The sequence below is a fragment of the Phoenix dactylifera genome, chromosome 8, assembly GCF_051530095.1.
Source record: "Phoenix dactylifera cultivar Ajwa chromosome 8, Ajwa_hap1_PhDact_Kaust_v1.1, whole genome shotgun sequence".
NCBI classification, from domain to species: Eukaryota; Viridiplantae; Streptophyta; class Magnoliopsida; order Arecales; family Arecaceae; genus Phoenix; species Phoenix dactylifera.
The window spans coordinates 19,883,722-19,903,302 of record NC_143197.1 but is presented as its reverse complement, the minus strand read 5'-3'; the positions used below and the strand labels follow the sequence as shown (position 1 = coordinate 19,903,302).

General features: G+C 37.9%; 2 protein-coding genes across 5 annotated transcripts; one reads left to right on the top strand and one right to left on the bottom strand.

The window, feature by feature from the left end:
* The first annotated feature begins 463 nt into the window (after positions 1–463).
* On the top strand, positions 464–8,055 carry LOC103698209 (inactive TPR repeat-containing thioredoxin TTL3-like). Of its 4 annotated transcripts, none has more exons than XM_089924878.1 (11): positions 464–1,159; positions 1,237–1,471; positions 1,610–1,733; positions 1,817–2,012; positions 2,162–2,320; positions 2,407–2,547; positions 2,647–2,731; positions 2,810–3,005; positions 3,411–3,521; positions 4,330–4,470; positions 7,702–8,055. In XM_089924878.1, exons 7-10 carry the CDS (start codon positions 2,661–2,663, stop codon positions 4,339–4,341), a joined length of 390 nt encoding a protein of 129 aa, XP_089781004.1. In that variant the 5' UTR covers positions 464–1,159; positions 1,237–1,471; positions 1,610–1,733; positions 1,817–2,012; positions 2,162–2,320; positions 2,407–2,547; positions 2,647–2,660; the 3' UTR covers positions 4,342–4,470; positions 7,702–8,055. The 4 variants fall into 4 exon arrangements, with proteins under 4 accessions (XP_089781004.1, XP_089781001.1, XP_089781002.1 ...); XM_089924877.1 differs by having other exon boundaries at positions 469–968; positions 1,072–1,471; positions 1,601–1,733; positions 1,895–2,012; XM_089924875.1 differs by having other exon boundaries at positions 464–1,733; positions 1,895–2,012; positions 2,407–2,731.
* Positions 8,056–9,795: 1,740 nt separating this feature from the next.
* On the bottom strand, positions 9,796–14,412 carry BAN (NAD(P)-binding Rossmann-fold superfamily protein). Its single transcript, XM_008780203.4, has 6 exons — positions 14,197–14,412; positions 13,168–13,334; positions 12,228–12,428; positions 11,987–12,146; positions 10,771–10,984; positions 9,796–10,107 (listed from the first exon to the last, which is right to left on the bottom strand). The coding sequence occupies exons 1-6, from the start codon at positions 14,309–14,311 to the stop codon at positions 9,957–9,959; spliced, it is 1,008 nt and encodes a 335-aa protein (XP_008778425.1). The 5' UTR covers positions 14,312–14,412; the 3' UTR covers positions 9,796–9,956.
* Between the last annotated feature and the right edge of the window lie 5,169 nt (positions 14,413–19,581).

Here is a 19,581-nt window from a genome sequence, read left to right as displayed (position 1 = left end):
CAGTTACATGATCATGCTTTGGCTGAAATTGAATATATAGATTCTAGATTAAAAATGGCAAATCAGTGAGTAGTTTCAGCCTATACCCATGCTCATGGAATGTGATTATCATTCTACGGAAAATAGACTGATGTGAGAAGAGATTCAATATGATGAAAAGGAATAGCATTCGGAATTTCAACAAATGTATTAGGGCTTGAATCCAGACTAGAAAGCTATGTTTGATTCCATTTTAACACTACAGGAAAAGTCGGTTTTACCGACGCTTTTTTGCCGACGCTTTCCACAAGCGTCGGCAATATTTGGTCTAGCGTCAAAATTTGCCGACGCTTGTAAAAAGTGTCGGCAAAGGACGACGCTAATAAGCGTCGGTGTAGTCGCCGGATAAGACGACGCTAAAAAGCGTCGTCGGCAACGAGCCCTCCCTCTCTTTCCGTTTTCCCGGCCACCGCCCTCCACCCTCAACCCATTCCAGAGTTTTTTAAGAGGGGATCATCATCCCCATTCCTCGTCTTCTCTCTCTCTCTCTCATCATCATCGCCCCCCCTCCCTAACCCCCTCCAGATTCAAGAAGCAGAACGGCTCCGACGATGATATCTTCGCCCGCCTCTTCGCCGCCTCCTTGGATCCTGACTTCGCCCCCCTCTCCCTCGAACCGCGGATCCTCAAGTCCCGCCTCATCGCCGGCGAGACCCTCTACGGCCTCTTCCTCCTGCGCTCCTCCCCGACCCTCGCCGAGATCCCCGACCCTCGCCGCCGCCCGCACCCCGGCCATCCTCCGCCTTCCGGAGCTCTCCACCGCCTGGGCCAAGAAGGCCCTTGATCTCGCCCCCCAGGGACTCATGTTCCCCATGAGCGAGTCCCCCGGCACCACTGTTATCCTTCTCGGTTTCCAGCACTACCTGGTTATGCTTGGCACCACTGTTATCATTCCTACTGCTCTTGTTCCTCAGATGGGTGGAGGAAATGTATGACTTAATTACACAAATATGCATGATCCATGAGGTTGATGGTTCGTTTAGCTTTTGTTTTCAAAAAAAATTGTACGTGAAACCACTTTTATTGCTTTAGGATGAGAAAGCTCAGGTGATCCAGACATTACTGTTTGTGGCCGGCTTAAACACTCTGTTATAGACCTTGTTTGGAACTCGTTTACAAGGTCAATTTTCTAAACCAATTGGCTATCTTGGTTTCTGAACAAAACACTTGAAAAAACTAATGAGATTTCATGAACAGGCCTTCTAGTGTACATTGGGACAAGTTTCTTCTCTTTAGGTTCTTCCAAAGCTTCCTGCCTTTCTTTGTGTTTGAAGTATGATATCTGTTGTAATTGGAATGTAATTATGCTCTGTCAGGTTTTTAATTTTAAGTAGGTTGAAGAAGTATAATAGGAGAGACGGGTCTGGACTGTCAAGTCTCTGTGAAGGATTTGGGGTTTTGTTTGATTTTCTTGCATGTGCTTCTGAAGCAGGTATCTCTTAGTTATGGAAATCCTAGTTGCAGAGATTTATTCATGTCAGTGGTTGCTTTTAGGATTGTTTTTGCAGCTCAAATTCATGGATTATGGTTGAAATACGGATGTACCTCTTATGAGTCCCAGAGACTGCAGGGTTGTCATGGACGCAGAAGATCTGTATATGCCATGTCAGAAAAATATTTTGCAGCGTCTTGGAGGAAACAAATATTTGAGTATTGTTTATGATAAATAATCTGCCAACGGATCTAGTAGCAAGGTATGCATAGTTATCATCTATCAAGTTTTGATCTTCTCTTTTTGCTAAATTGAGATTAATAAAGAAGGATTAAACTTGAGCAGCTGCTAGAATATGGTTTGTGCTTGTTGTTCTCAGTCAACCTCCTCCTCCTCCTTCATCCACTCACACTAATTATCCAGGATCAATTTTTTGGGGATGCACCATCTGATAATCGAATCGAGAACTTCTGGTTGCTAAGCAGAAGGTTGACTGCTGGGGCAGATCCCAATTCTAAAAAACAACTTGATTGGTTGCAAGGTAAGGGTGAAGTACAACGGTATAGAGCTAGATTGTAAAGGTAGTAATGGTTCTATTCACATTTGTAACTTTATCGTAGATTAATGACTAAAAATATAGATTGATGGCTGCAAAAGGCTGGTCTGAATTCCCTTCTCATGGACATGCAGGATTAAATGGAAAGCATTTTCCAAATATACGAGGAGCTGAATTTGTTTGGGGTATGGAGGCTGGGTGAGTTTGCCCATCGACCAAACAGAATTTGCTGTGTGAAGTGGCAGCCTTTGGATGGTGGTCTTGTCATTTGTGAAATTAACATTTGCCCCCAGGTGGTACTGCTACTACTGTTTGATTTCTCAGTTCAGCAAATTTTTGCTGCTTAATGATTCCCTGCATCTGGCATCATTCTTTGCAGGATTACTTTGGCCTCTGAAGGAGAGGCTAAAACTGAGAAAAGCTATTGCTATTTTCTTGTGTAGCATAAATCAGTGCATAGAAATGCATCGTTTCATGTGATTAAGAATTTTTAGTCTATCCTCAAACATTCTGCCGCCAGGTGGTACTGCTAGTGCTTGATTATTGATCGAGATCTCTCTCTCAGTTCGACGAACCTTCGATGCTTGATGATCTTTACATCTTGCATCTATCTTTGTAGGATTACTTCGGCCTATGAAGGAGAGCCTAAAGCTAAAGATTGCTGGTGATCTTCTTCCATGTGGAGTACTAAACTCAAAGGAAGGGTGGCATCTTTCCTTATAATTTACTTCTTCCATAGCCTTATTTAAACAAAACTTGATATTTCTGCACATATTTCACAGACTGGGAGAAGCTGAGAAGGCAATTCACCATTACAAGCTATCACGAAAGGAAACCAGCTCTAATGACTTCTCACAAGTGCATGCTCTCCAGACCCATTTGGCCAAGTGTAATGAAGCACGTAAGCAAAAGGATTGGCTCACTGTGTTAAAGGAATCACAGGCTGCTGTCTCTGCTGGTGCCGATTCTGCACCACAGGTCTTACATTATAATAACCTTTCAGTTTATATGGTGGCAGAAATTATACCTTATCTTGTTTCATGTGTTATCTTTGCCTGAAAGTATATATGCCAAGCTTCCTTATCTATTTCCTTGTCCAAATTGATTCATTATTTCAAAATGTTAGTTTTTACTTAATATTACTATGTTATATGTTTTTGCCACACCGCATATCGTTGCCCTGTTGAGATGCAATCATGTTCCATTTGAAGATCTAACTGCAATCAAGATTTGAGTAGAACTTACAGTGAGGAACGTCAGTTGAACGCTGTCTAAAAGATTTCCTGTGTCATTTTGTTTAATATCTTCATAAGAAGAGTATTAACTGTGGTTGGGTAGAGATAATTTAAGTCTATACATTTTTTCTTGTGTTATGCTCTTAAGGTCTTTGCATTGCAAGAGGAGGAGGCTCTTAAGCTCCTAAGGCATGACGATGCAGATTCAGTGTTAAATGGTGCCGCTAGGAATGCATACATCCTCATAATCCGAGCACAGGTTGATATGGCTTTAATTTACATTCGTATTTTTATTTTTTTTAAAAAAAATAGCAATCCCAACGCTTTAAAGCGTTAGTAAAAAAAGTTGTGGCACGCCTACGCCGACGCTTTAAAGCGTCGGCCAAAATACATTTGCCGACGCTTTAAAGCGTCGGCGAAAACCCAAAACTGGGAATGCTTTGGGCTTTCCTGACACTTTAAAGCGTCGGCAAATGTCGTTTTTGCCGACGCTTCTATTAGCGTCGGGAAAGCCCTATTTCTGCCGACGCTTTCTCTTAGCATCGGCAAAAACCGGACCCACGCCCACCTGCCCGACGTCTGACCCACGCTTTGGGGTGCGTGGGCTGGAAACTCGCCGACGCTTAAAAGCGTCATTTGAGATTTAAAATTCCATTACAATTGCATGAAACTTCATTGTATGCAATTAGTCATCAATCTCAATGTGTAGAAGTAATCATTTGGGATGAGACAATGTCTTTTAAAATTTCCTTAAGGATCAATTCACCATTCTTATCATATATCATTATGTGTGATTCAGATGTATTATCTACACCTATCATGCATAAGGTATATAAACACTAATACATGACTGTGCTAAATTGATCCTTTAGCATAGTAGCCTTGACTCTGTATTCATTTCTTTCATTAAGGTTGAAGAGCATATGATAGAAGAGTTTCAAATTGACCAGAAAGAGTTCAAGCATAGGCTCGCATATATATACTTTTAGTAATACATTTAATCCTCAATTTTTTTTTAAAAAAATAAGACATTGTTATTCTAACTTTGAACTTCACATTTTTACTAGATCATGAGTTAGCAGGAGTATTTTGCATTTCATCAGCTACGCAAAGGAGCTTCCAATACAAGGATGTATCACCTGAACACAACGTATACACATTTGAGAGATGTGGTTTCATGTGTAAGATTTGGAAGTTTGTGTTATGAGGTAAAATATGTGAATTATTCTCCAAGAATAAGTGCTATATGATTGCATATTTCTGATGTCATTTATTTTTCTTAATTAAGGGTTTTGATATGAAAGATATCATCATGAATGAGCTTGTGCATAGACCATTGGAGCATTTGCAACTGGGTGGGTTATATCAAATTAAGAATGTTGCTGTAGAAAATATAGAGTAAAGAAACAAGATCATTGATAATGAGTCCTAGTTGATTGATCAAGATACAAAAATCTCATATTATTTTCACAATCAACCAAAAAATATATTATCATGATAAACATGATAGCTGTTACCGTAGTTCTTAGAATGCTCATATACGTTGTTGAGTAACTTCATTGGGTTTAGGGTAGACCCAAAGAGATATCATTGTTTTTGATGAAAGGTGCTTATAAATGCTTAATTACCTTCATAAAATAGGGAAATATTATGAATAATTTTTAGTTACAGCAATTGTAACTATTGCAGTGTTTTAGTGACTATTACCTTATTTAACATTAGAAATGCAGGGCATTGAAAGCAGTGAAAGAAACAACATATAGAGATATCATACTAATCATGAAATAACTATTTTATAGAAAATTAAATTATTGGAGGTTCAAAAATTTCTTTCATGAGAGTTGGTTTATCGACCATTGCATTTAGTAAGTTGCAAATAGACCTAATATTAGAGGATACCATGAGCTTCGGTCACGGTAAATTTTAAAATCAGTAATCCATTTCATAAAAATGCTCTACTTGTTTCATTAGTGTTATTCTTTATTATTATTTTTTTTCAAAATTTGTAGGCTGCCAGATGAACCCAATCCTAGTTGCTTAATAATAGATATAACGCATATTGGTTAGCAACTGATGTCATAGCATGTTCAAAAACAATAACTTTACAATCAATTCACAATTACCCACTTCATTCTCCATGCTAACCAAACAATTGCCCTTTTATGCTTAGGGTAAATTTATCCCTAACAATATTTTTGCGGTATGCATAATTTAGTTTTGATGCGACTATTTTCTCCGTTGATGCTAACAAGATTCTTAGTATATGTGTGAGGGGTCACAAGAAGGTCACAATAATAGAAGGAATGACAAAATTTAGTGGATATGCCATTGATAATCCCAAATCTTCTTTCTTGTGATAAAGATAGTAAAAGTTAAACTGCTCGCAATTTATAATGGTATTCTCAAATTTCATAAATTATAATATTCTATAATATTTTGACAGGTATGTGAAGAGCTATATTCATTGTATTTGACAAATATGCTAATGCAATCTTTAGACAACCTTTAAGACATATCCAGAAATTATTTCCGGATATAAGTATTAATTAATATATAACATCAAATTTACATATCATACTAACACAATTTATGATAACGGGAAGATGAATCCAAGCAGTTTAATGAGAACATATATTCTAGATTTTTTAACAGATATACATTTGTCATATTAGTACTAGAGGATACTAATCATTATTCACATTCAAATGAGTTCATGGTGCATAGTGTTGTTCCAAGTGCAGAGATGATCAATTGTATGAGTGGTGGGATATTTTACATGTTCATTATATTGTTATATGTTACTTATGTATGAAAGTTTACATACACGATGATTTTTTTTTTTTGGGACATCGGCTACTCACACACAATGGGTATGAGTGTAGCCTATAAAGCCAGAAAGAAGTAGAAAATATAAAGAAGACAGTATAAGGTCGCGTCCCTCCCAGATGATATCTCCAGATTGTTTGGCTATATAAGAAGCCACTCAATCCGCAACACTGTTGGCCTCTCTGTACACAGTAGAAGCTCGAAAGGCAGTGCATTCACCTAAAAGACGGCGAATGTCATGGATCAACTGCATCCCCCTGGAAGATCGCCTGGAATTCTGAATCTCCTCGATCACCGTGGCGGCATCCCCTCAAGAATAATGCAAACTGCACCCAGCACTCATCTCGCATAAGAGACGCCCTTCCAAGTGGCTCTGACCTCGGCTCCAACAACGGTCTAATCGAAGATGGCCCCTAGCCACCACTAATTTGGCCTGCTGATCTTTGATGAAAAAGCAGACGCCGCAACATCCGCTCGCCGTGACACTGTCGTCGAAGTTTACTTTGAGGAAACCAGGGGTGGGGGCTCTCAGGAGAAGAGCATAATCCTAGACGCTACATGAGCGGAGTGAGAGCCCCAGATTTTCCTAGCCAACCTAAGAGGTGCCGACGCAGTGATGTCAAGGACCTTCGTTGCATGAAGTATGGCCCTATCCACCACCACTCTTGAATGTGCACATCTTTCCTCAAAGACTCGGACGTTCCTATCTAGCAAGCAGTGATAAGCCAGATAGGCCGCCCTAAGCCTCTGCTCCTACTGGTCGGGCCTCTGAGAGGACTCTTTCAGAAAGATCAGAAAATTCTCAACTGACATGCATTCCAGGCACAAAACAGAAGAGGCCAAGACGCACTCCCAAATCTGAGCAGCTCGCGGCATTTGAATAAGACGTGGATATAGACTCCGCCGCCGCCTGACAAGCCCCACAAGTTGGGGTGATGCTCATCCCTCCGGGCCAACACTCCCCTGGTGGGCAGACAACCTCAGGCCACCTTCCAAATAAACAGTGCCACCTGAGGGTGCTTCCCAGACTTGTGTTATTTTGTTACACGTATGATTTTTTTTTTTAAAAAAAAATCTCTTTGCTGCTTCAACTTCAATCAATTGCCTGAACTTCCATTCACACCAATTAAGGAGCACAAGGACCAGTTGGACCAGATAAAAGTGCATGGCTTAAAGCGATAAAATTAAAAGAAAAAATTGCCAAGAACCAACTAATGTTTGAAAAACTATGTGTGACAAACAAAATCCAGTGAGAGTCTGAGATGCAAGAAGATTGTACTCTTAATCTGGTTAGTGCAATCAATCTAGGAAAAGAGTTTAAAAGAGATTGATTTGGCCAGTTGATCTTGAAGATTTAAATATAAATTTGATTAACATCTATATATCTAAGATTGGATAGTCTACGACTTAAAAGTCTTGTTCCTGAATGCAGAAGCTTTGTAGAAAAGAAAAATTATCTCATCACAAGTTTTTTCTAACTTCAGTTAATGAAGTTGTGTGACTTATCATTTATTTAAGTGCTTAAGATGTATTCTATATTATTCCATTTATTTTATTAATCGACATAAAGAGTAGATTAAGTTAATTATGTTCCTAATTGATTGATGCCTCAGGGTTGTTAACGAAATGAAGGACTCCCACTTCAATTTCAACCGCCATTGCAACTGGAGCCCTACCCCATTGAAACTCCCACAGGAACTGGCTCGGCTCGAAAGGATAATTACCTGACTACTGGAAAAACTGACTTTTTTTCTGCAATTATAGGGGCGTCTATTATTTCTCGTTTACAAATATCCAAATTTTTATTTCCATTTGAGTCTTATATATTGTCCCTCTGTTAAGATGACATAGTTTGTTATAAACATTTTTGTCTTTCTTTATGTCTTGAAATAACATCAGAGATGACCCGAAATAGGAATGCTTGGAAAATGAAGATCTATAAAGCCAATTCTAAATATTTGTGATAAGACTGCACGGTTATGGTTATGCTCATCTTTCTCTTTGTCTAGAACATTTTCCAAATCTATGGGAAGTCAGAGGGATGCTCCTTTGTTAGATGAGCTCTAAATGGTGAATTTTGATTATCAATAAGGGAAATCCCCTAACCACCAACTGACCCTATAGGTTTAATGGCAATTTCCCCTCTCGCTTAACGTTGCTTTGGGCTGGTATTAGGCACCAATTTTCTGCTCTTGACATCAATCTGTAATTCACTCATGACATATGCTCAATGCTTTTGCATTTCCTTCATGACTATGACTATATTCTCTTTATCTGGTGCGATCTTGATGGAGAAATCCTTGAATATACAGTACATGAAAAGCAAGCATGATCTTAGAAAAACAAATTGTACATTGCAGCAAACTTGAGCAGCACAATGGAACTATCAACTGCAAGTTAGTGCAAGTTAGTGCCAAGTTTGTTTTAGACCACTTTACATACACTGCAATGGTTTATTTTTTTATCATGCAGTGTCTCTTGAAGCTGCATTTCCCTATATTTCTCAATTTTCACCTCATCTGGAATCCATCAGAACATCTTGTTTGCATTTCAGATTTAGGCTTAGGGACCTCGTTAGCTCTCATTGGCATTTCTTATACTTCTATACTAACCAATTCCGTTCATTCTACATGTAAAATCACTTGTAACAACTTGTCTTTTCAATGTCATCTGATTAACCTGAGGCCTTCAAACCTCCCCATCCTTCTTCAGATGACAGTACAGCTTTTTAAATACGGACCATTAGTCTCAGATGATAAGTTGCCGCTCATTTCAGTTATGCATCCAGCAAATTTGCTCAATTTCCACAGGCAAATGAATATTATAATAAAGTAGAATTTTGACTACAATGATTCAAGTGGTTTTTATTTGTTTACCTTTAATGTTTATGGTATGACACTGAAGGTCCAAGATGCAAAATAACTTTTCAAAATCCCCACATTGAAACGATCATATAATGAAGGTCCACTGAAGGTTTTCTTTTAGAATGATGTATATCTCTTGCTGAATTGGCTTCAAGATATAGTTAGGACCTTCAAGGTCTGCAACGAAGTAGCTTATTGGAAGTCTCAACACTTTGTGGCATCAGGACCTTTGACTTGGAAGGTTTGAAGAAGAATCTCAAAATATTTTAATAGAAAATTCTGGAAAAGTAAAATAGCAGGAAAAATCGATAACATAGAGGGATGGATAATTAATTTAGAGCATGTGGACAAAAACATGTCCAAGGTAACAACGTTAAAATATATGTACAGAAACAAATGACATCATTTATACCATATGATTTTATTTTCGTCTTGGGGAAAATTGTGTCAGTTTAAATTAAAACTCATAGCTCATCTGAATTGATTTGGACAACCTGTAGAAAGGATGTGAATTATTGGAGGAATTTTTGAAATAATACAGGAGATAGGGGGTGTGCACTGGAGGAAGAATTGGATCTCTTAGATGGCTTAAATTAACCTATTTCTTCTTGGAATACTTATGTCAGATTATCAAACTGACCGGGAAATTCCAGTGCACAGGAGAATGGTAGTTCACCATATATCATTCTTTTTTGTGGAGTAACCCGATCAATATTTAGTTATTCAATATCAAAACAAGGTGACATATACCCACAACACTAGAGGCAGATATGGTAGGTGCATATACGAAATGCACTCATTCTAGATTCAGAACAGGATAACAACATCACTGACAGATTAAAAGAACTCCTAATCAGCTTGAAGCTCCTCAATAAAATGTAGGAAACAACTAACTATAAACTTGATGCTGCTGTTCTAGGCAGAAGACTTATTTTGGAAGCAATCCAGAGAATACTTAGATGGTCGCTTCCTAGATTCTCAAATTCTAGTACTTGATGTTAGCCTCATTTTGATGGCAGCAGTCCTGTGGCCTTGGCATATTTGACAGTTTCATCATAGATTTCTTCAAGTTGCTTGTACTTGAACTCAAAGCCTGCTTTCATTAACTTCTCTGAGGAGAGGCTCAACTCAGCCTTTTCTGGTAGTTCACCAAAACTGCAAGTAATTTTCATAAGAAGGAAATTCAATTAGTACTTGGATTTGAGATGATAAGTATGCTTTATTCACTACTAACTTTCTGTGATTTGATTTTGTAAATAATAGCCATTTATGCTGGTTCAATAGTGGTCTTGAGGTGTGGTTTCCTTAGTTCTAAGGGGAATTGGTAGGTCTTGCTTTTGGATGGATGCAAAGGATTGCATTTCTTGTGTGATTCAGGAGATGTGTGATAAGGGATTAATCACTCAAGATGACTTCTTAAGGGATAATAATTTTGAGGTGGATGTGTTAGAAACAAGGAAAAATATAGTTAAGAATGTGTTTTTATGAAAAAAACACAGGTGTCACACTAATTAAGGTAAAGTTGTAGATAAGTAATTAAGACTGACTGACTGGTGAAATAGAAGGGAGGAGAGGGTTTTGGATTTATATGGATGAACAAGGAAGATACTAGTGCGGCCTGGATGGAGGTTGAGAGACATTTGAAGTTGTTAAAGTTGTAGTCCTTTAAATGATTCGAGAAGATGAATTGATATATCTGATTGCAAATAGTTGGGATATGGCTTGCTGTCTCTATGTCATGGTTACTGTTATGTTCTACCTGGAATACATTTTCATTTTGGATTGACAGAAAGCTCTTTTAAGACAAGGGGTGCTTACTCAGTGGGGACTTTGTACCGCGGGTATCGTTTTGAGAGGAAGCTTGCAAGCTCTGGCAAAGTAGTGTTAATTGAGCAACAAATATAACGACCAGAAGCTGATTCATTCTCAGCAACAAATATGTGAGCCCTGCAGACGTCCTCAATATGTCCGATTGCGATAAAGCCAGAGATTGATTGCATGATCTTCAAACCATGGATCATCATTTCATTACCTGTGAATGGCACCAATAATCAAATTAATCAGAAAGAAAATTCTCCAAGGTTCTTTCATATTAGGAGATCTTGAACTTCAAAAAGACCAGTATGACTAGCTTGCTTATAGCAGGAGGCTGCCAAGATTAAGGTTTGAAAAAAGAAAATAGAGATGAGAACAAGGAAGCCCCCACTTCAATTCTATATATTCAGGGATGCGAAAATCTTACTCAATTTGGTTGATCATTGGATGCCTGAGCATGCTGTACAAAGATGGCATCACCAAAGTATTGGGTGATATTATAATCGAAATGTTGTAAGATCTCATGAACATCCATGGAACTCTGGAATATCAATTGTTGATGGTTGCTCTGATATCCATCTCCCATCCTTGAGATTTATGGTTAGCAAAAGTTGCATGCTATCCTTAATTGCAAGCTGCTCTTGTGTACTGTGTTGGGGGATGGCTCCATCCATCTTTCCCTACCAACGAATTTTGGTCGCAGACTAGCTAACCTAATCATCTATCATCTAACTTGTGTCAAAACATTCAAACAACAACTGGGGAACTATTCGAATGCTTGGATCCATTTTCTCTGTAGTATCCCTTTCATGTTCGGAAGTGATCAGGATTTAGTGAGAGGAGGCTGAAGAGGAACAAGTGGATAAATAAGGGATATGTGCTGTTTCCACAATTACTGTTCTGTGGTCAGCGGAAATCACCATTAGAAAAATTCAGCCATCCTTAGAAGGTGAAAATCGCAAGGGCATTTTGCTTCAGGACTAAACCGCAATAAGGGTCTGGAATATATCGGTTTAAGTAACATAAATGAGGGAGGGCTGATAATTCCTGGCAGTCCAGCTTATTCCTGGATTAACTATTTAAATGAGGGACTGAAAGTAGCAGTATAATTGCAGCCAGACAGAAAGATTAAAAGAAATAACTGTTTCAGGGGGAAAATATACATATTCTACCATTTAATCTTTAAGCCACAAGCGACTCTGGAGATCTTGCTCCTCACCTGTTAGCAAGGACAGAGCCATGTCAATGCTTGCTGCAGCTCTGGCAACTGGTGCAGGACCAATTGAAAGGGCAGGTACAATGGTGAGAAGGTTGATATTATTCTCTTGTGCAAATCTTGATGCTTCCCTCTCTGCGAGCATCTTGGAGACTCCGTATCCCTGCAATATCGCATACATCAACTGTTATTATCGGTCATTGCTTGGCAGTACTGCAAGTGTGAGGATCTTTCAATGGCTTACCCATGTTGGGGGCTTCACGGTAGTTAGATACTCCATATCTGACCAAGATTCCTCATCCAGCACAAGACCATTCTCTTTAGACTTTCTAAAAGAGACACTAGCTGCTGATGATGTTAGAACAAATCGCTTGACTGACTTTGCCTTCAGGCATGATTTCATCACATTCAGAATGCCTTGGACAGCAGGTTTGATAAGCTCATTCTATCATCAAAATTAGATAAGCAAATAAATTGATTAATAAGATAACTAGGAACTGTAATTGTCCGTAAGCCTTATATATTCTTATGCTTCTATATGCTCGCTTGGTTCGGTGTCTGGATTAAATATATGAACAAGTATTTGTAAGTGTTTTCGAACAATCTTCCTGCTGATTGCCTTCTCTTAGAATGGGGGCAGGTAAATTGAAAAGGTAGTGATGACTTCCCAAAAAGTTTATGAGGGAAGTCCTCCACTTATATCCCTCCTCCCTACTATTGTTGTGTTAAAAAAGTCTCTAAATTTGTAATTTTACTACTCTCTCATGAGTCAAACCAATCCTGTCCTCCCTCATCAGCAAGGGAAACTTAATGAGGAGATGGTTGGTGCACCGTAGTATCCGTTGTCTAATAGTTTTCTTTCATTCTGGAAACATATCCATGAAATGGCTTTAGAATCGAGGCCTGGTGCTCTATAGTTCCAGGGCGTCTATGGATGCATACTTACATGCCAGTGCAACCCTCCTGCCTGATTTTGCTATTGTTTTTGGTGCAAATCGTTATGGCTGTAAATTTCTTAGATTTTTTGTTACCTCGAGGCTTAGCCTACACGTGCGTGCGTGCGTGCATACATGCATGCACTCACAGCACCTATGCATGCATCCACACGAGTACATGAGCATGCACATATATGCACAAAGTAAGCAATTATCCTTCTGCATTTCTGGTTTAGATTGTGCAAATACCTCAGGATCATCAGTGTTCAGATTCACTGGAGCTGCAACAGAGAAGACATAATCACAGCCAGCCACTGCTTCATCGAAGCTTCCCTCGACCCCCAAATCTGCACGGAAAACTTTCAAGGAACCTAGATTTTGCATCTCCTTGAGGTGCGAGAGCTTTTCCGATTTCTCTACACCAACAAAATTAAAAGAACTGAAAACTATGTAGCAAGACAGCGAAAATGGCATGTTTGCATGCACAGGTGACGCAAAATCTGAGGAATGGACGAGTTCAAGCAGCGAAGACGGAGAAAGTGAGATGTAGAAGGGAGTGGTAAGCTCATCAACTTCACAATTCCTGGACCAATGTCATACCAAAAACCATCCAAAAGGTGATTTCTAGTATTCCCAAAAAAAAAATATTGGAATTAAAAGATTGACAGCCAAGCAAATCCCTTCCATTGCTCCCTCTCCCTTTCTTCCAGCCATTTCCCAGATGTAAATATGTTTTTAAAAGCACTCGTCCTTCTGTGAGGCTAACTGCTCACTGACCCAAAAGAAGAAGAAGATATGAGTGGAGCGAGGTCACGATTAATACGAAACTAACATCAACCTTCACAAAAATACATGCGATTAATGAAATGCTAATCTTGATTTTTAGGATTGTTCATATTAGGAAAAGAGTGGCAAATGGCTTTTATGCATAACAGCAATATTGTTTTCAGGATACAAGGCTGCTCTATTTCGAAGTATAGATTGCAAAAACTGGAATTCGAACTAAATCGGATAAAAATAAAAGCAAATAGATAAAAAAACAGATTGTTTCGAATGAGAAGGGTGCCTTTATAGAGGACGAAAAGCTGTAAAAACTGCCTAGCACCTCTTGGTCTTGGAGTTTTCACGCTGCATTTATGCAGTTAAATTTTTAACTGCTTTGCCCCAATTGCGGCACTCAACTGGCAGCATATTCACTCAAGCAAATCTTATTTTAAAATAACAAAATCCAACAGTTCATGAGGTTGATGGTAGTTTAGCATTGGTCGTAATACAAACCAGGATCTCTGACAGTGGTGTTCACAGCATAGCCTTTCTCCAGCAATTGCTTGATGAGCACTGACGCCATAAAGCCCGTGCCCCCAGTGACGCAGGCGAGCTTTCCTTGGGTCATCTTTGGCTGCTTCTAGCTAGCTACAACTTAACCTTCTGGCAAATTTGAAGGGACGATCACTGTCACTTATATATATGTATGTATGTATCCTGTACTCCCTTAATATGAGTAAATGTAGGTTGACATGTTGTTTAAACAATGGTAGGTTAGGCATGCGGCTGCCGGTGCACCAACAAGTCAGCTACCGGCTATTCGGGTGGCACCTAATTAAGCTACTTAGATCCAACTGTGATCCAAGTTAGCTAGTAATGCTCCTAACCTGATTAATATCTTCATCTTCATATATTTATTCCATGAGCTAAGATTGGGACTACCCTCGTCAAACTTTTGACAGGTAGCACTAACTTTTTGGATGTCTAATTCGGCTTGGATCTGGGATTTAGATCCATAACAAGCCTAGGTTTACTTGTTAAGAGCAAGTTCTGTGAAATATATGAGCCTTACTGTTCACCAAGCTGTACCAGATGCACTTTGAGAATACATTCGATTGTTCAGGACTAAAACCTCATTCGTAGACTTAATCTTAGAATCCAAGTCGAACCTGAACAAAACGGAGTGCTAATAGATCTGAAACAGTGGTTGTTGTACCTTCTGGGTCACCCCATTATCATAATGTGTAATATTATTTGATGTTATATTATTATAATATTATAATATAATGTCATATATTCTTGTGTTAATATAACATGATATTTTATAATATAAATATTTTATTAATATTGTAGGAGGTGTAGATTGGTATTTATTCTAATTATAAAGGGTGATAAGGGAGGGTGTTTTAACCAAAGTTGTACCATGGGAACCTAGGTATAAACTATGCCCGGTTCAAATGTAATCATGCAGTTTGACTGGTTGATGGGCATAACTTATTTCACTCAACAACTCAACGCATTTGCCAGTTATCTTAAGGATAAATGTGGATAAACCCATTTATTTTAGTTCCAAATAGAGCCTTTAGGGATGGAACTATTCCAACCATTTTATTGCAGGTGCCAACTGGGTATGGTATTGTACTAGGTAATTACTGATTTGAAATTAGTTGTTAGTTTGGCATCTTCATTTTATCCCACCTTATTTTTGGAATTACCAAAAGTACTCTTGAATAACAAAACTATAGAGGTAACCAAAAAGATTGGGGGATATTTATCTTTTTAACAAAAAACAACCATATATTATGTAATTATTAGGGAAAATATACTTTGATTCCCTCAAGTGTTGCAAGAAACACTAGGTCCTAAAACTTTAAAGGTTCAATATTAGATTCCAGAAGTTAATTTATTATATTAACATGGTCTAGTCATTCGTATCCCTTAGACAATGTCATCACGTGAGTATCGAAGTATATTTTTCCTCTTGACTAATAAGTCCTGTTGTTTACAAAACACCCTTTCCTTTCAAGGTATAAAATTGTTTTTAATTAAATCAGTGCTTTAATGTGTAAAAAAATCTTTGATTAATTTAGGGCTCCCTAGCTTCCTCCTATTGACAAAATTTGGTTCAATTCCTCATATTAAAGTTAATTATGGCATGGTAATAACGTTGCTTATGTCTTTTTAGGTGGATCGAAATCAACTAGGAAGGGTGCTAGGAGGAAATATAATTGAAGAAGGCAGGGATGTGCTAGAAGTTGGGCATGCTCAAAGGAGAAGGGGGGGGATCTTAAATAGCTGATCTTGGCCTTATCCGGCCGGTCTCTGGATCGCGATGAACTTCTGATCTCATCGTGATCGGAAGAGGAAGAAGACTCCAATTGGATTCTTCCTCCTATTGTCCTCACGTGCGTCACACATGCAGTGGTCCAAATGTGGCTGGGCCGGTCAAGTAGACTGGGCACAGTCTATTGGTTTCACACTTAGGTTGAGGATCGAGCATAAAGAAAGACAAAAGTATACTTTATCGAGGCAACTGGATATGGGATGACATCACGACCTAAAAGAGTAGTCATAGAGAAACATGATGAGTAGACATTTTAAACCTTTGTATGTAAACATATATTTGGAGTGGTTGATTGATCAATCATGTACTAATCGACAATGGTTCTTTAATTAATCTTTTATTAGTTTTTGTATTCAAGAAATTAGGTAAAATACAAGGGATTTGGTGATAACTAAGCTAACAATCAACGACTTCATTTGAGAATTAACAAATGCTAAAAGCATCCTACCAATGGAAGTGGCCATGAAAACAAAGTGAGAATGGATAACCTTTCCTTGCGGTGGACTGGATTCACTCTGATTATTATATTCAATCTTCACTCTACCAATGCTGATGATGTGGAGATTCTATGGGCTGATAGTAGGTCATTTCTATCGTATACTAATGTGGTCGAGGCTAGATTCTATGATAATGATGTTGTAAAGCTGATCACTATATCTATTGATGACATTAAATAAAGACCCTAGTTTTAATTATCTCGTATCTCTTTTTTCTCATAAATATGATTGTTTTAAGTCTTGGTATTATACTAGAGGATCATACCAATCATATAGCTATAAGGTAATCAATGAATAAGAACAAGACGTATATTGAACCTTCCTCAACAAGTCAGGTTGGGTTTAAGAAAACAAGTACTTGGTTCTATTTTGAAGAGGCTCAGCATATACAGGACAAATAAACTAGTTCAAAATGAATTAATTATATATACTGACTGTATAATTGATGTTGAAGATTTTTGAACAAGCAGCTTAGGTGCATGTTGATGCCAATCTAGGCAAGTAGAGAATATGAAAGCTAACCTTTTAATTGAAGTAAATATGAGAACTGAAGGGAGCTGAAAGGTTATATATGTTAGTGACAATTTAGACTCTAAATATAATAACAAAGTAATTGACTTGCTCCACAAAAAAAAGGGATTACTTTGCTTAGGATTATGATGGAATAATTGGTTAGATGGAAAAGTAGTTGGGCAAAGATTGCCCATCAAACTAGATTTCAAATCTTATCAGCAACCTCCAAGGAAAATATCCATTGAGGTAATCTTGAAGGTATAGGAAGAAATAGAAATATTATTGAAAGAAAGCTTTATTACCGTTACCGGTCATATAGAATGGTTGTCTAATATCATTCCAGTAATCAAGAAAAATGAGAAACTTAGAGCCTGCATAGACTTTAGAAATTTGCACAAAACTGCGCTTAAGAATGAATATCCTGTGCCAATTCTTGATCTCCTAATAGATGAAGCAGTAAGGTATGAATTTTAACCTTTATGGATGGCCGTTCAAGATATAACTAGATATACATAGCTGAAGAGGACATCCAATAAGAAAGCATTCAGATGTTCAGGTACCATTGGTACCTAGAATGGGTAGTTATGCTATTCAGGCTCAAAAATAATGGTGCTACCTATCAAAGGGCGATAAATATAATGTTTTGATGATAGTTTGTTGATTTATGAAAATATAGATGATAGTTGGTTGATTTATGAAAATATATATTGATGATGTTGTGATAAAATCGGAAACAAAGGACAATCATTTAATTGACATTGAAATAGCATTCCAAAGAATGAGACATCAAAAGTTGAAAATGAATCCTTTGAAGTGCTCGTTGGGGTTTTAGCAAGAAACTTATTTTTAGGATACAAAAGAGAGATTGAAGTGGATAAAAAATAAAATGAAGGCCATTTTGAATGCTATATCTCCAATTAACAAAAAGAAGTAGAGATTTTTTGGCCAAGTTAATTTTTTAAGAAAATCTATTTCCAATATAGCAGGAGTCATTTTGCCAGTCTGCCAATCAATATGTTATTTTGCATCAGGTACTTCAAAGGGTTTAGTACGATCACAATAATTTGATAAGCTCATGCATAGTATCATAGTTGCTAACATGCTAAAACCAGTGTTAAACATGCCTTCTCTATTAGTATAGCCTATTTCATAATTGCTCATCCTTTTGCCTAGATAGTAAATAACCAATTTCCTGCCAATCTCATCATGCTATCCCAAAATTATCTTTAATGAAATATTTGTTGGGAACAAGTATAACAACAATGGCCTGTTTGGAGTGGAGGGACAAGAACAGCTGGATTGTGCAGGCAAGTTTAGATCTTATTAAAGACCTTTTGACACTCATTTTTTCAGATTTTGGATATCTTCTCCCTTGAAAGCTTGAAGATGGGTTGTAAAAGGACTATAAACCTGCTCATATATTGAATTCTTCCCAAGAAGCCTCTTATTTCTTTCTCTGTCTACATTTGTTGCCATCCTTTCTATTCCATTCCGGATGAGCTAGAAAACTTGGTTGGTTGGTAGAGGACAATATTGCCAAGATTGTTTGGGCAAGCGGCAGATGCATGTACAGGCGTGCCACCTACGTTGGACTAGCCGAAAAGATTTTGATCAAATAGAGAATAGGTAGTAGCATGGGTCTAGTTGTCTTGATCTTCAAGGACTTCCACTGCTGTCACACCACTATTAGAAGGAAATGAAACTAAATAGCGATGTAGCACTGAGCTATTGCGGAAAGATGTAGTGCTAGGCTACAGTACGGGTGTAGCGCTATATAGAGGTGAGTGTTAGGCTATGGTAATGGTGTAATACTAAACTAGGGTAGAAAATCTAAAATACATCTACTCCTAAAATATAAGATTAAGATAAAGATAAGCGTCGATAGGATGAGGTAGATTTATTTATATATTTTATATTTTTTTACACTCCCCCTCACATGTGGGCCGGACTTTTCTTTAATGGGTGAGCCCAACATGTGAATTTTTTAATAACGGGGTTAAAGAGTGCAGAGGCAGGGTTTGAACTCAGGACCTCTGTTCTGATACCATTTTGAAATCACCACTAATCCCAAAAACTTAAACTGATAGGATGAGGTAGATTTATTTATATATTTTATATTTTTTTACACTCTCCTTCACATGTGGGCCGAATTTTTCTTTAATGGGTAAGCGCAACATGTGAATTTTTTAATAATGGGGTTAAAGAGTACGGAGATAGGATTAGAATATCTAAGGGCATTACAGACCTGTTATTGCCTCAAACTTTTGTGGCTTAAGCGGCTATAGTCCCTCTAAGAAGCTGGCCACGGAGGGATGCCTCCGCATAGCTAATTAGCAAGCTGAGGTATCGTTCGTTAACAGAATTAACCAGACAAATCATTCGTTTGAAATCACCACTTATCCCGAAAACTTAAGCTGATAGGATGAGGTAGATTTATTTATATATGTTATATTTTTTTACACTCCTCCTCATATGTGGACCGGATTTTTCTTTAATGTGTAAGCCCAACATGTGAATTTTTTAATAACAAGATTAAGAGTGCGA

Coding starts and splice junctions, on each gene's coding strand:
- LOC103698209 (XM_089924878.1), top strand. CDS start 2,661: ATGAAGGAGAGCCTAAAGCTAAAGATTGCTGGTGATCTTCTTCCATGT. Junction 2,732..2,809: donor GTACTAAACTCAAAGGAAGG/GTGGCATCTTTC, acceptor CATATTTCACAG/ACTGGGAGAAGCTGAGAAGG. Junction 3,006..3,410: donor GTGCCGATTCTGCACCACAG/GTCTTACATTAT, acceptor TATGCTCTTAAG/GTCTTTGCATTGCAAGAGGA.
- BAN (XM_008780203.4), bottom strand. CDS start 14,311: ATGACCCAAGGAAAGCTCGCCTGCGTCACTGGGGGCACGGGCTTTATG. Junction 13,335..14,196: donor CACCACTGTCAGAGATCCTG/GTTTGTATTACG, acceptor TTGTTGGTGTAG/AGAAATCGGAAAAGCTCTCG. Junction 10,985..11,986: donor GGCTCTGTCCTTGCTAACAG/GTGAGGAGCAAG, acceptor TGCCATTCACAG/GTAATGAAATGATGATCCAT.